Genomic DNA, 16,025 nt, shown 5'->3' with positions numbered 1-16,025 from the left:
GGCTTTCTAGATGTTTTCCCTTGATTCGGCCTCAAAACAGGCCACTACAGGAAAACCTACATGATGTACTAGAAACCTACAGGATTCCCTGTATTTATACAGGATACAACCGAGAGAAAAATGATGGTTGCTAGAGGTGATGGAAGGCTTAGGGAAGGTGGTGGATGGGTAGAATGGAGTGAGAAAATGCCTAGGATCACTCAGAACTCAAAACCAAGGTTAGGAGATGGTTGGATTCGCTCAACATGCTTGGAGGAATTTCTATGTAAAATGATGAGATTGGTGAAGGTCTTGGTGAAAGAAAGGAATGATTATGGATGGATGAAGTTGGAAGGTGGTTGCCTGCTATGAGATCTCTTTATATTTCTGAAGCACCTGCTCTGCATCAAACATTTATAATTGCCAAAAAGTCATGTAAACAAGAAGAATTCTAACAAGTTAGAAAAGCAGAATTTAATGAACTAGTTGTCTACTTCATGCATGAGGAAAATTGTTGAATAAAATGGAATCATGGATGAGATCTACTGTAAGACTGAAGATGGAAGAGATGGTGATTAAATCCTACACTTGCAAAACTGATCAAATGCTGGTTCAAGTACAGTAAACTCTAAATCTTATGAGAAAATGGAAATCTGTCTTTTTGGGGCCGCATAAGGGTCTTTTCCTCAAATCATGGTCCCTAGGGGAAGAGGTGAGGCAAGGACACCTATTGATAGCTTTGTGGTGCTCCTTTTATCCCTTATAACCTGCTACTGCAGTAAAACACAAATGGAAGCAAACTAATAAACAACTAATCAAATCCACATTACTTGCAATGAAAATACTTATAAAGACAATTTAACCAGGATTCTATGAAACCTAAGCCAAGCATACAGATACAAGAAGAGGAGCCTTTGCTACTAGGATGGGCCCTAACCCAAGAGCTTCAGCCCTCTGAATTAACTCAGTGCTCGATCAAGAAAAAGCTCATTTTCATTATTAAAACAGAAAATTACATCAATGTCTTCCACAAGTCTAAAGCTCGAAAATAACTAGTGTTTTTACAACAAAAATTCAAATCCTAATGAGGCTCTGGACCTCTCTACTTATACAATTGAAGTCCCTAATGACTTCCTTAAATCTAGGGAGGCTCGACGCCCAAAATCAAGATGAACTAACTCTTTGTCTATCACTTTCTTGGCTGCCTTTTGATCTTCATGACTTGGCTGATTGCACTCCGAGCTAGTCTGATTAATGGAGGAATATTTGAATGGGGGAAGAGTAAATGAGGAGGATTTACCTCCTACAATCTCTCCCTTGTCCCATTTGAGTTTCAAACCTTAATCTTGCTAAAATTCCTTGATTTTCTCTTCCAATCCTACATTCAATGCAATTAGTCCACTAGGCATAATATCTCACTTTAACTCATCTTATTAAACAAAATATAATCAAAACATGTAATAAATTGTGAGAAGAGTTGATTTGACTAGCTAGGAGGTGAATTAAAGCCCATATAATTACCCAATGAGGAGGCTCATCACAAGGCCTTGACTAAAAACTCCATCTCTTCATGAGATCATGAGCTACAACGCTGGCGAGACCAATGATTTATAGACATCTTAGTCATTGTCTCTCAAGGTACATACCCACCCGGGTGTTCATAGAGTGGGACCTTCTAGTACTATTCTTGTCTTGGGTTCCCAGCCCTCAAAGAATACCGGTCCTCTTCCCTACTCTTGTCTTGGATGCCCTGCACATCCTCAAAGAGTATCGGATGCCAGAGTATCAGATATTTTCATATTTCATATGTCCAAGGCCTTCATAGGTGTAAAGGGTCCTTCTTTCCTTTGTCAGAGTTGTCCAACCTTCTTTTGGGAGATATCTTCAATGGTTATTTCTCAGATAGTGATTCTTTGCGATCATGATTTTCTTCACATGCTTGATCTCTTTATTCATTTTCTTCTTCTTAGATAGATTGGTCAACCACCTTATGCTCCTTGTGGGAGCATTTCTGCATTGCTTGCTTCCTAGACTAGATAGCATTTCTTCTTGCTTCTTAGTCAACAATCTTATACTCCTTATGTGAGCATATCCTTTTGTTGACCTTCATTACAATGTAGTACATGCCTTCGAGCATGTCCTTGGTGAAAGAGATTATTTCATATTTGATCATGTTATAGAACTATTCCCATGACTCAATAATATACACATGATGACATGAATAAACTTTGATGCATACATACCTCATCTTGATTCTCCTTTGATCATCTTAACTTCATTAGGTTGTCCTTGGTGTGGCCCTTCTTGCTTCATCTTAGCTTGCCTGCATATCATCCTTTTCTTGAACCCCATGAATGGGATTCCCAATGAGACATTTTTTTTGGTTCATGAACCTTCTTTTGAAGATTCCATCATAGGATCTTAAAGACCCTTTCCTTGCAAATGTTTATTTTCCTTTGATGATGGAGGTCTTTTAATATTCTTAATCATGAACAATTTTCTTTCATCGTGGATGAGGTCCTATAACAGGTATGCTCCTTCTACATGAATATCTTGAGCTATATATACCATGCTCTTATATTCTAGAAGATACTTCTAACCATGCATTTTGTTCTCATTATAAATGCTACTTATTCATGAGTATCTAGAACTCTATGTACTTCATGCTTCTAGATTCTAGAAGATGTTTCTAGCCATGCAATTTTTATGTTATTCCTACATGCTCCTATCCTACTCAAAACCTTGAAAGAAGACTTGAAGTAAAGAGTTTGACTTAGTCATAGTAGATATCTGGAGGATCTTCCTTCTTTTTCTTTTTTCTTCTTCTTTCACCTCTTGAGTCATGTGAGCTTCTTCCCTATTTCTTTTGTTGTTGTTGTCCTTCTTAATCTTAGGACAATTCCTTTTGTAGTCTCCATATTCTTGGCATCCATATAATTGGATTTTGGACATGTATTTGTTGTTTGTTCTTCATGTACCAAATTTGCCAAATTTTCCCCTTCTCTTGGCCATGGTAACAAATTCTTGCTCCTTTGATCCCACATCTTCCTTTAAGTCTGGTTTCCTCTATATTGCATAGAGACCACATTTCACTAAGTGTGGTTTCTTCCTTCTTAGAATATATGCTTGATGTGAAATTGCCCCAATCCTCAGGTAGAGCATTGAGTACTCTATCAGACATGACTTCCCCAAGCTCTTGAAGTTGATCCCTCATCTCAGAGATCTTCATGAAGTAGGGAGCTATTCCTTCCGTTGATATCTTCATCTCGTACAACTCATTTCTTAGAGATATCACTTCTCCAACTATGGATATCAAGAAAATATCTACTAGCTTATCATAAATTTCTTTTGATGTTTAAAATTTGGAGACATAAGGAATGAGAGAGTCTTTGATTGATTCTATTAGAATCCTTTGAGCTCTTGTCTCATCCTTATTATACTTGGCTAAGGCTTGAGTTTTTTCCTTAACAGGGATAGTGATATTCCATTTGACATGTTCTAGGAGTTCAATCTCCTTGAGAAGTAAATCAGTCCTCTTCTTCCATGCAAAAAAGTTATTGGTACCTACCAATTTGTTGCTTTCCTTGCAAAAAGACATTGATGTATATTCAGAAGGGGACATATACTTACTTGATAGATTTTGAGATGTAGTGGATTTTCTTTCTCCTTGAAGACTTGATGGCTTGCCTTCCTTTGATATTGATGTTCTTCAAGTTGTTTTGTCCAAGTGGACTTTCTTGATGAAGATATTTTCTTGGTAACTTGTAGGTCCCTTTTTGATATTCTCTTCTTTGTAGGTGCCTTTGTGTAACACTCTTCTTCTTGCTATCTAGTCTTCCTTGATGAATGATAGATGGTAGGCCTTCTTTTCCTTGAGTGGATTTGGATTGATGCTTCAACCTTGTAGATGCCTTTCTTTGATGAGTGTTCTTGAGTTGCCCTTTCCTTAATGTGTCACCTTAGCTCTGATTCCATGTTGAAGAATCTAGGGCAATTAGGTGTAATGTGATTCTTCTTGACTTGATAAGAATTTGTGAAGCACTTTTACAATTATCTTAGCTTGATCTTATTTTTATTATTAGTGTGTGTTGTTCATCAAACTTCTACCAAAAACATAAAGACAAGAACACAAATGTTAGCTCTCTGCTAGGGCCAAAACCTCTCTTCTCTTGAGAGGAAAACCCTTCGATAAGTTTTCTCTTATTGAAGCTTCTTTGTTGATCAATTCCAAACCCTAGACCCTTAACTAGAAGATCCTCCAAGCACAAGTCAAGTCCTTCTTTTCTCTGCACTATGTTTCCTCAGCACTTCGTTCACCTCCTTCCGGCACTTCATTCCCTAGCACTTCGTCCTTCTTCCGACACTTCGTTCTTCCTTAGTGTGACAACATTGCAGCCCTAATTCTCACACATGAGAGAGGTACCCTAGAGAATTAGGGTCCTTTTACCTTTGATAGAGAGATAGTCTTCTTCGCTTGCCTTGAGAGGCCTTGTAGGCCTAATTTCTATCCCAAATAATGATGAACATGTGACTGTGACCTTATTGTTGATATAAGCTCAGACTATCCTATATTTTCTCACGCGTCTGACTGTATTAACCCTAGAAAACAGTCCTTTCCACTTCGGTTTTTCTCCTCCTTCCTTCACTACCCTAGAAGACCTCTTCTTCGTCCTTTGTTACCCTTTTTCTAGCCTTTTCTCTTCACAGATTTCAGAGCTAGTTGGTTAACATTGTAATGGATTGGACAACCTCTATTTATCGAGGAATGTCCATCCTTTTAGGCCGACTAGAAGCTGACATGTACACTGTTTGCAGGCTAACTTGTTATGCTTGCTTCAGATGGTTTCTTTGGTGGTGTCACATGCTTGAAGGAGACTCTTTGATGGTGCCCTTGCATAGGAGGGGACTTGAATTTTCTTGGAGGTTACTTCCTTGACTCTTATACACAATGTAACATACCCTTAAAGTCTTTAACATAATTCTTTTGACCTTTTGATTTATGTTGGCACGAAAGAGTCATCAGAAAGAAAAGACCCTGGGTTTGGTCATAGAGGGCCAACAATGGTCCGGTGTAGGCTAGGACAACACTGGCATTTTCACCTTATCCAAATGGTAAGGAGTCTCACCTGAGGCGTGCCACAACTGGACGTAAGAAAGGTTCAACATGGGGTCAATGGAACACTAATCGAGGCATCATCCAATAACAAAAGTATATCCATTACACACGAAACAGTGATATAGAAAAACAACGATTACATAAGTACTACTAAATACATGCATTTGGTGGAACATTTAAATTTTTTAGAAACTCATCATAGAAGAGGATCCATACACATCATGATTTGCAACCAGTCTAGCTTTCTTTCTATTAAATTAACAATAAAATAGTACAACATGTCTTTGGAATTCGCCACAAGAAGCTACAAGGAATACCTGGATCAAATCCATGAGTTCGATCTCGGCCTCTAGGGCCCTGTTCGCAGGGACTCCTGCGTCCTGCTACCCATATACCACAACGAGAACTCTGCCACTAGCTCTAATAGCCTTTCCCACTATATCATTCACCAGCCAACCTCTCTTCTTTTTTGGCCCTCTGCTTTTATATTTCTTTCTGCCGCTTGAACAGAAAATTCCCACTCAGCTGCTCTTTCACCTTCCCGCCCACTTGGCTACCTTTGTCTTTCGCTGCCACTTTGCCGCAACTTTTGTGCAACTTCCTATTCTTGCCTTATTGTCCAACTAACTCTTCCACAAGCTAACTGTTGCTGCCATACTCTTCCTTCTCATCCTTCAATCAGCGAAAATTGGTCAAAACCTTTTCAAAATTAAACGAAGGCCCCAACAAGCCCCAACCACAATCCTTTGACTCGTCCCCGAGTCAATTCATTTCAACCTCGGTCGTTTCTATTGGTATTTCCATTTGTTCTATGGGTGATGGTTGTACTATCAACTGCGCTGATTCTACTGATGGTTGGTTTGGTGCTTCTTTTGCCTCAGCCATTGCTCGCGTAGAGGCATCTGCACTTTCCTGCCTCTGAGGGTCGCCTGTTCCAAACAAAGGCTCCAACTCCAGAATAGTGGCCATGGTCTGTTGCCTGAACTCTCCGTATCTTTGAAGGGCAGTGTCCCATCGGGTGAGGATTGCATCAACACATTGAGCGAATGCCTCAACTGATTTCCACGTTAACTCTATGGGCCACTAGTTTTACAAGTTTCTCCACTGTCGTCTGCTAGAGTTGCACACCTCCTTCAGGGTCAGAACTTGTATCCGCACCAGTGGCTGCAGATCTCTGATTACCTTCTTCGTATTTGTGGACTCCTCCTCAATATGATCAACATGCACTTGAATGGCATCAATCTGATCGTTTATCTACTGTAGTTGGGCGGGGTCTATACAGTCCTTAGTGCTGGCAAATAGGACCTGTATTTGTTCTCTCATCGGATAGACCGAGTGATTCTTCAGCGCCAGACTTCCTGGCCAGTCATGCACTTTGTTCATTAGAGCATAGCCGTCAGCGAGGGCGTCTGCTAAGGCTTGTTTCTTTGCTTCTCCTTCGGCAATTTTTCCCTCGACCGTTCTCGTGTAGATCTCCACTGGGTCTGGCAGTGCAGATCTCACTGTCTCCAGCTTCTTCTTCATGTCATTATTGGTAGCTACCAGGTTCGAGCATGCCACCTGGATGTGATCGCAACATTTTACCAGCGTGCACGTTGTGATGTCCGTCGGCGCCTCTATGTTTTCCTCAATGATTGTTGGCCAGAATGTCTGGAACCGCTGCGTGATTTGATCAACTTGGGCTTGAAAATCTGAATTTGCTTGCTATAGGTGATCACGCTCTTCTGTTACTTCTTGCAACTGCCTTGCTTATTGTTCATGTTCCTTGGCCAGATCCTCATGGATCCTTTCAGCCCTGTGCGTTGCTTGCTGTATAAATGTAAATAATTGGGCTGACAACCAGTGTTGGAGCGTGTCAGCCTGCATTGTATTGGGTTCAAGGAACTATTGTTGGATGGGTAGGCCACTGGCAATGGATTTGTCAGAGTGGGATGCAGGCGAATGAGCTTGTTGTGACTGCGGAGTGAATTGTGGAGTGGGTGGAATGATGCTAGGGTTTGGGACTACTGTGAGCTTTATAGGGAAAGGTGGCAGGTACGGTTCAATCCTTGCTTCCTGCAAAAGAGTGTCTAGGCTTCCCCCTTGTGGTGGGTCCGACCCAAGCGTTGGTGGTGCAAGTGATGTTGGTTGCGTTCCATTGGTAGGAGTGGTGCCCTCTGTCCGGCCGGTTGACTAAACTTCCATTTCCACAGTCGTCTTTCGTCGGCCTACTGGGAGGGTCTCTGACAGGGTTGCGAAGGTGGAGGTTGTGTGCGGGGAAGACTCTTGCGACTGAGGTAAAGTGGTGGAAATGGAGGGGACCTCCTCAACTATGGGGGTTGCAGAGACTGAAAGCTCGGTCTCGCCAATAAGGTCGATAATCAGGGCTGGTGTGATAGTTTTAGGCTTTTTGGCAGCCGGAGTGCAGATAACTTGTTTTTTCTTTGGCTTGGGGACCGTTGGCTAGGAGGGAGCCTGGGCTACTCCAATGGGGAGTTTCATGGCCAACGAGGTTGTTATAATAGGAGAAAACATGGTAGAGCCCTGAAATTGGGCAGGGTAATTGCTCTCACCTGATTCGAAACTGGCAATTGTTCGTTTGAGTTCGAACATCTTCTCCTCCATCTGAAGCACCATTGGTTGGATTTCATCATCGGTTGGCCGCTTCCTACTGCTCTCCGCCACATCTCCCCTTGTGCCTGTTACTTCAAGGCTCCAAAAAGATAGTTTCATTTCCTGTTTATGATTTCGCAAGCCACTCCCGGCCATGATCCCACCTCTTTGTGCAGTGCTTCTGCCATTAGTACAAACCTCTGCGGCCTCATCTTAAACGTCTCTGGGTGGACACACCACGGCCTTAGGTAGGTGTGTGCATGTGAGGCCCCAAACCAGAGCTCTTCTGAGAATTCATCCAGCAGAGTCTTTGGTATCCTCTCCGTCGACCTTATGGTCGCCAGCATCTACTCGTACCAATCCTTGAAAGCTATTTCATTTATTTCCTTTGTGTTGGGGTCTCCCGATGCCCTCCATGGGTCGTAACGAAGTGCCATTGGTTGGCCTTCAACGATGGTCACCAATTCCCTCTCCTTCAGCGGCCTCCACTTCCACATTACCAACGACATCAAAATGTACCCAAACACGAAATTGGTAGCCCGCCTGTACACATCTTCACAAGCTTCAAATAGCTCATTGAGAACAAAGGTGGACTAGTTCAGTACTTCTCCCTGGCAACAATGTTCCGCCACCGAAATGGCATCCAACGTGCATTCGTTCTTCATAAAGTGACGCATTGTTTTGCCTGCTATGAGGTAGTAGGAAAACTTGATGTCGACCTTGTTGATTATATCTAGCTTCGCTCCTCTCCCACCCCGCTCAGTCCCATATCTGGCATAGATATTATCCTCAAACTGCTTCTTGGCTCTCTTAGCCCCTGTCTGGAATGCTGAACTAACTGCGTTCCCTCCCACGGATAGCCCTGTTAGCCGACTAATATCCTCCACATGGATGGGATACTCCTTGTCCAACCATAGTGATCCTCCGTGCATCCTACTCGCCAAAAGTTTGGTACACTGCATTGTGGCGAATTGGGTGCCGAACACAGGTAAACTCCTGAAATGCAGTAACGTTGATCTCTGTAGCCCTTTAAACTCGTTCGTGACCCTAGAGGTCTTGGTGCCATCCTCCTTCTGGAAATCGTCCGCATAAACTTCTATTTTCATGGTTGGGAACTGGAAACAGTCTATAAAATCATTGTCGACCAAATTCGCCTTGTCATATTTTCCATACAAGTTGTTGATCACTACAATTCTTTCATCTAACGTGTCCTGTGGAACGGATACAATTCCTTTTGCCATCTCCTTTTGACAGTGATAAATAATTTGCACCTGAGGTTTCCTGCTTCTATGTCTCTGCAATTGTTCTTCAGAGAAGCTCTGTAATTCTTTCGCTATCTGCAATTGAAGTTCTGGAATGCCCTTCATTATCTTACGAATTTAAGTAGACAAACCTGACACGATGTTTCTTGACTGACTGGACCTTAGCAACTAATTACTCTGGCAACTTTCCCATGTGTTCTAGCTATACCTTGTCGTCATCAGCCGACCTGGACGTGACAACCATGACGTGGACTGGGAAAGTACAGAGTGGGCTGCATGGCATATTTATTTTTCCGTGATGGGGTTATTTATTAACTAATTTTGTACTTAATGGGAAAAGATTTTGTGGCTCCTAATTTGACAGTTGCATTATTGGTTACTTAATATGGAAATGACTATCGGTACGGTGGAAAGGACAGGTACAATGTGTGATCATAATGTCTGGAAAAAGTGCATGCCTACATGTACCTTGCTGATGGGGATTACATGTGTGACTACTAACTCTACCTCTTCTTTCCACCCCTCGACCACAAATGGGTTGCAGCGTGCTGAAATTGTTGTCGCAACCTTATTGTCCTTTCGCTCATTTTTATGACATGACTAGACTGAACACACACACACACAGATATATATATATATATATATATATATATATATATATATATATGGGGATTACATGTGTGACTACTAACTCTACCTCTTCTTCCCCCCCTCGACCACAAATGGGTTGCAGCATGCTGAAATTGCTGTCACAACCTTATTGTCCTTCTGCTTATTTTTATGACATGACTAGACTGAACCTATATATATATATATATATATATATATATATATTATGCGTTGCGGAAGGGCTTCAAGCGTGCACCATTCACCCATCCATGTAACAAGACTCCATCCAATTGCGCGATCCTTACTGCTCCCGAATCTTTGATTTCCGTGACTATAAATAGGCCTAACTAGTGCATCTAAAGTTTCCTTGGGAACTTCTGGAACTTGCTGTCATATAGGAGTACTTGTTCTCCTATTCCAAAAGACTTCTTCCTGATGTGCCTATCATGCCAAGATTTTTTTCTTCTCTGCTCCACTGACTGATGAAACTCGGCCAAGAAGCGGGTTTCGTCAAGTTCCAACAGTTGACCTAGTCTGTCCCACAAGGCTATGTTGTCTGTCATTCCTGTGGCTTCAGATATGAACATACTTGGTAATATAAATTCCGTTGGAACCACAACTTCTCTTTCGTATACTAGTTGAAACGGAGTTTGCTTATGAAGTCTCTTTACTGTTGTCTTGTACGCCCATAGAGTTGCAGGTATTATTTCATCCCAGTCGTCCCTGTTGGCCGACACGACCTTTGTTAGCCCTTTCTCCATAATTTTGTTGAATGCTTCCACTACGTTGTTGGCCTGTGGATGATAGGAGCTACTCTTGTTAGGTTGAATCATAAAGGTCTTCAGCAAAGTCTCAATAGTTTCATTTAGAAAGTGCGTTCCCTAGTTGCTTGTGAGGCTCCTCGGGCATCCAAACCTTGAGACTATGTTCTCAAAAATAAACCGTGCAGCTGTTTCCGTTGTACAGTCTTTGACGGCTATTGCTTCTACCCACCGGGTGAGGTATTTTGTTGCTGTTATTATGTATCTCGCTCGCGAGTGCCTTGTCGGTGGTGTAATGGGTCCAATGAAATCTACTGCCCATTTATCAAATATTTACACTGTGTGGACAGTGTGTAGGGGCAGCTCATCATGTCGCGAAGGCTTTCCGACACTTTAACAGATGTCGCGGGTCTTAGCAAATTCTTTCAAATCTTTATGAATAGTTGGCCACTGTTATGAATATAATTCATAACAATTAGATAAATAAAATAAAATAAAATATAAATATTAAATAATTAAATATTATTTAAGGTAAATAGTCATTAAATTAAGTGAAAAGGCATGTCTAAAATACATGCCCATTCACGAAAGGTCACCTGCTGAGGTATAAAAGCAGGGTCCTCATTGTAATCTTATATCATCTTATACAATTTTATATATTAATAAATTATTATTAAATACCTGAGTGTATTTTAATACATTCAAGTCTACAAGCTATCAGTTTTATTGCCTCAGCATAGTTTCTATGCTTCAGTGGTATCAGAGCCATGGCACACGATATAATCATGCGAGCCTTTGAACGTAGTTCGCCGCACAATGTGCCATTACGTTCACGTCTTGATTACGTTGAACATTTTAGCATTCAAGAAGCATTTCAATGATTAGAAAAATCATTTATAGAAGTTAAAGAATGTCGAAAGGAAATTGATGATCTAGATGAGGATTCAAATAACGTTGATATTGATGAGAATGAGGATTATCTAGACCAAGATAAGGTTTCTGATGAAGCTGATATAGATCAAAAAGATTATAATGTTGAAAATCCAAATGAAGTTGATCTTGATGTGGATGAGAATGATGATTCAGATGTAGCGTTCACTATAAAGAGAAATTTATTGCTTGAATGACAGGATGGAGAAGATGATGTAGAACTTCAAAAGATAGACAAAGACCATGCAAAACTAGACCAAATGAATTTCTCAATATTGAAGCGAGAAGCCATAACCCTTTTTGAAGTGATCACAAAGGATGCAACCCAAGGAAGCGAGGTAGGGAAAGCAATGGCATTTTATGTGCTAGATTCCTTGTTAAGCTTTGATCAAGACCAGGTTTTCTTAATCCAGTTTCAAGGCATGGGAGAAGAACCCCGTGCGAGTTCGAGTGGCCCTCCGAGCCGCAGCATAGAAGAAGTGCTTGCGGACTATGACGGTCGCCGAAAAGGAATTTTGAACGCTCTGCTGCACAATAAGGACAACATCTTTCAACAATGCCGACTGGACCTTGGAAGCCCGCTGTGCCTCTATGCATTTCCAGACCAATCATGGAAACTTCTCCGCTCGGAGGAATTGGAGGGGGAGGATGATAAGCTCCCACGCCCTATGCTCGGCATCAACATCGAGAGGGATAAGATGTCGTAGGAGGAGTGGTTGACCCTAGTCGCCATTCACTCTGATTCTTGGCTTGTCGCTGTCGCCGATTATCTCGCCGTCATCAGCGGATTCCATGAAAATGACACCAAACGGCTTTTGCAAATGATCAATGGCGTTTCCATGGCGGCTGAGACTCTTACGGTGACGCACAGGGCCGCAGTAACTTCTACAGGGTGGCAGCGGCGACTGGCTGCCAAATCCGAGGCGTCATCGTCTGTGGGCATGGAAATCTCCATACCAGAATTGAAGCCAATCAAAGAACACTGGATACGAAGTTCGCTTACTCGATGGCCGATTGGGGTACCATAAAGACGGTTCAGTTCGGCATACTCAGCACGGAGGAAATTCAAGCAATGTCCGTAGCAAAGATACTATACGCCGAGTATTATGAACATGGGCAGCCAAAGATGGGGGGTCTGAATGATCCTCGCATGGGGACTGCGGACAAATCGCTGAATTGCGAAACCTGTGGGTCGGGTATGGTGCAGTGCCCTGGTCACTTTGCGCACCTGGAACTTTCCAAGCCAATGTTTCATGTTGGGTTTCTGAAGATCATCCTTTGTGTCCTGCGCTACATCTGTTTCAACTACGCAGCTATTCTCGCTGATGAAAATGACATTCGTTTCAAACGAGCATTGAAAATAAAGAACCGTTATAACAACCCTACCGTATACATTACTGAGACTAGATATGCCGATTTCGACAATGGCACAACCTCGCTTGCCCGAGCAGTGAACGATCCTGGGCGAGTGAAGTACCATTATCAACATTTATCACATCTACGCGAAGCGATAAGAGCTGGATCGGATGTTCGAGGTTATCTGGTTTGGTCGCTAATGGATGATTTTGAAATGGTCATTTGGATTTACATATTGCTTTGGTTTGTATTATGTGGATCTGAACAACCATTTAAAGCGATATGCCAGGGCATCCGTGCTCTGGTTTAAACGCATCCTTTGAACGTAAAGAATGTACAATGGGTTGAACAAATGTGCGTGACTTTGACATTTTATGCTATAGTGTCAAACGACGTGAATGGCCCGTTCTGTCGTATAGATGTGATCGATCCATATAGTGATTAATTCACAACAATAACAAAAAAATTATATTATATAGGTACAAGTTATATAATATATATATCCTTTATATAATTTATAATTATATAATATATATAATTTATAATATATATATTATATAATTATAAATTATATAAAGGATATATATATTATATAACTTGTACCTATATAATATAATTTTTTTGTTATTGTTGTGAATTAATCACTATATGGATCGATCACATCTATACGACGGAAGGGGCCATTCACGTCGTTTGACACTATAGCATAAAATGTCAAAGTCACGCACATTTGTTCAGCCCATTGTACATTCTTTACGTTCGAAGGATATATATTATTAAAAAAAAAAATTTAAAAAGGGGAATAATACTGATAAGCTATAAGACACCAGATTATATATGTCGAGATGACAGACACTAGTTGAAGAAAACCCCCAGCATTAAAGCTTTGAGGACAAAGCTTCTGAAGGAGAGGCTATGTTATGAATATAATTCATAACAATTAGATAGATAAAATAAAATATAAATATTAAATAATTAAATATTATTTAGGGTAAATAGTCATTAAATTAAGTGAAAAGGCATGTCTAAAAAACATGCCCATTCACGAAAGGTCACCCACTGAGGTATAAAAGCAGGGTCCTCATTGTAATCTTATATCATCTTATACAATTTTATATATTAATAAATTATTATTAAATACCTGTGAGTATTTTAATACATTCAAGTCTACAAGCTATCAGTTTTATTACCTCAACATAGTTTTTATGCTTCAGCCACTAGAGTCCTGCGAGTAGTATCTTTCTTGCGGTGGCTTTACCTTCCACGTGGCCTCCTGCAACCCCCGCGTGGAATTCCCATATCACATCATTTATTTCATGCTGGAGGACATAGCGCCTCAGTATTTTATCTAAGCCCATCTTGTATAGGTGTCCAGTGATTAGCTCGTAATATGTTGCCCTTACTACCAAGTGTCATCTTTGTGTTGTCGTATATCCTTTTGGGCACTGACCCGTTGATAATAATGTGGCGATCTCTTCTAGGTGGTCTAGGATTGCCTCTATTCTGAATAAATTGGCGTTGGGAAACCAATCATCCACTGCTCCTTCATTCTCCCCTGTCTCCAGTTGTGAGAGGTGGTCTAGTCCCACATTCAGTCTGTCGGGTTTTATGACCACCTCGAAAGTGAATTCCTGGAACAACAACAGCCATCGGCATATTCTCCCTTCTAGTACTGGCTTGTTTACCAAGTATTTGAGCGCAGAATGGTCTGTAAAGAATTTGAATGGTGCACCCAATAAATAATGCCTAAACTTTTGGAGAGAATAAACCATTGCCAGGGCTTCTCTTTCAGTTGTTGTGTAGTTCCTCTCCGTAGTTGACAACTTTCTGCTAGCATAGTACACCGGGTGGTCCATATTCTTCTCCCCTGGCTACGCTAAGACCACTCCCAGTGCTATACCTGACGCGTCGATGTGCACATGGAACATTTTGTTCCAATCGAGATATACGAGTATCGGTGCACTTACCAGTCTTTCCTTTAACTTATTCAGAGTTGTATGACAATCCTCATTCCAAACGAACTCCTTTGTTTTCTTCAACAACTTTTCTAGTGGGGTTGTGATCGATGTGTAGTTCCTGATGAATCGTTGGTAGTACCCCGTGTGACCTAGAGTTGATCTTAGTTGTTTTATGTTGCGCAGTGGTTCCATGTGAACGATTGTCGCAACCTTCGCTAGGTCTACACATACTCCATCCTTGCAGATGATATGGCCTAGTAGTGTTCAATGTTTTTAAAACTGGAACCGGTGACCGGGCCGGTCCACCTAATGAACCGGTTTACCGACCGGAACCAGTCTAACCGGCACTGGTTTGGTCTAAACGAACCGGTTTTAAAAAAATACATTAAATAATCAATTTTTAATGAAACAAAACTATTTTTAGATGTAAAACCATGATTCCAAGCCAATAGAGACAAAATATGCAAAGTTTGCTCATTTATATACCATGTAAAGGTGAATACATCAAAATGGCATCGAGTGCAATACATATCATCAACAAAATAGCAAAATACATAACAAATGAGGCTCTAAATGGCCTATAAAGTCCAAAAACATTGCTGCAAGCTATGAGGCCATTGGCCTACTACAAGTCTACAGTATACACATGATCAATCATCAAGTTCATTACCACTACTAGTAGTAGACACAAGATCATCATCAGGAGCTACATAGACATCATCTGGTTCAGAGTCTGAGGATGCCTCAGCCTGATCTGCAACCTCAGTATCAATGCCACCAATGACAATAGAAGTGGACCTAATGGAAGCACGAGTTTGTCGACCTGCATGACTAGTGCCTTCCATTGGTTCCTTGCCTTTCCTTGATGCCACTATTGATCTTGGTTCTGATGCCACCACATAATCTTCTTCATCCCCCGCCAAAGCCATGTCGATATCAAAATCAGCCTCAAACACAGGTTCTTCAGTCTCCTCCACCCATTCTGATGTTGGATCAATATCGTCCAACACAATGGGATCTAGATCAGGAGTTTTTCTTATCATTTGGAGCTCTAATTGCATTTATTGTTTACCCCCAAACCATGAAATCCTGAAAACCATTAAGTCTGCTGAATTTTGAGTGAAATCTAAAATTCTAGTTTCTCCATATGAAATCCAATGAGGTCGAAACCACTCTCAAACATCCTGAGTCATTTCATGGTAATGTTAAAAATTTAAGTAAAAGGATGAAAATGAAAATTAAAGGAAATGTCACTTTTACTTTAAGAATTTAACATTACCATTAATTGCCAACATTGTTAGGGTTGAAACACCCTTAGTCCCCCCCCAAAACCCCTCAAACACAGTCAAAAACATGTTTTTTTAACTTTATGGTGGTTGTGCCTAAAACCGGCCGGTTTTGTCCTAAACCGGCCGGTTTTCACCGGTTAGGGCCAAAAATCGGGCAAATGAAGGGTCTGACC

At 41.2% G+C, this 16,025-nt stretch overlaps 1 protein-coding gene across 1 annotated transcript; it reads right to left on the bottom strand.

Annotated features, from left to right (window-relative positions):
• Positions 1-9,914: 9,914 nt before the first annotated feature.
• On the bottom strand, positions 9,915-10,319 carry LOC149174528 (uncharacterized). Its single transcript, XM_089420879.1, has one exon. The coding sequence runs from the start codon at positions 10,317-10,319 to the stop codon at positions 9,915-9,917; it is 405 nt and encodes a 134-aa protein (XP_089277005.1).
• Between the last annotated feature and the right edge of the window lie 5,706 nt (positions 10,320-16,025).

Source organism: Pinus tabuliformis, chromosome 4_1 (assembly GCF_031772625.1).
Source record: "Pinus tabuliformis cultivar Carrire ecotype Pingquan chromosome 4_1, CPIR1, whole genome shotgun sequence".
Classification (NCBI taxonomy): domain Eukaryota; kingdom Viridiplantae; phylum Streptophyta; class Pinopsida; order Pinales; family Pinaceae; genus Pinus; species Pinus tabuliformis.
Note: the sequence above shows the minus strand (reverse complement) of the source record. Positions and strands in the feature narration are given on the sequence as shown.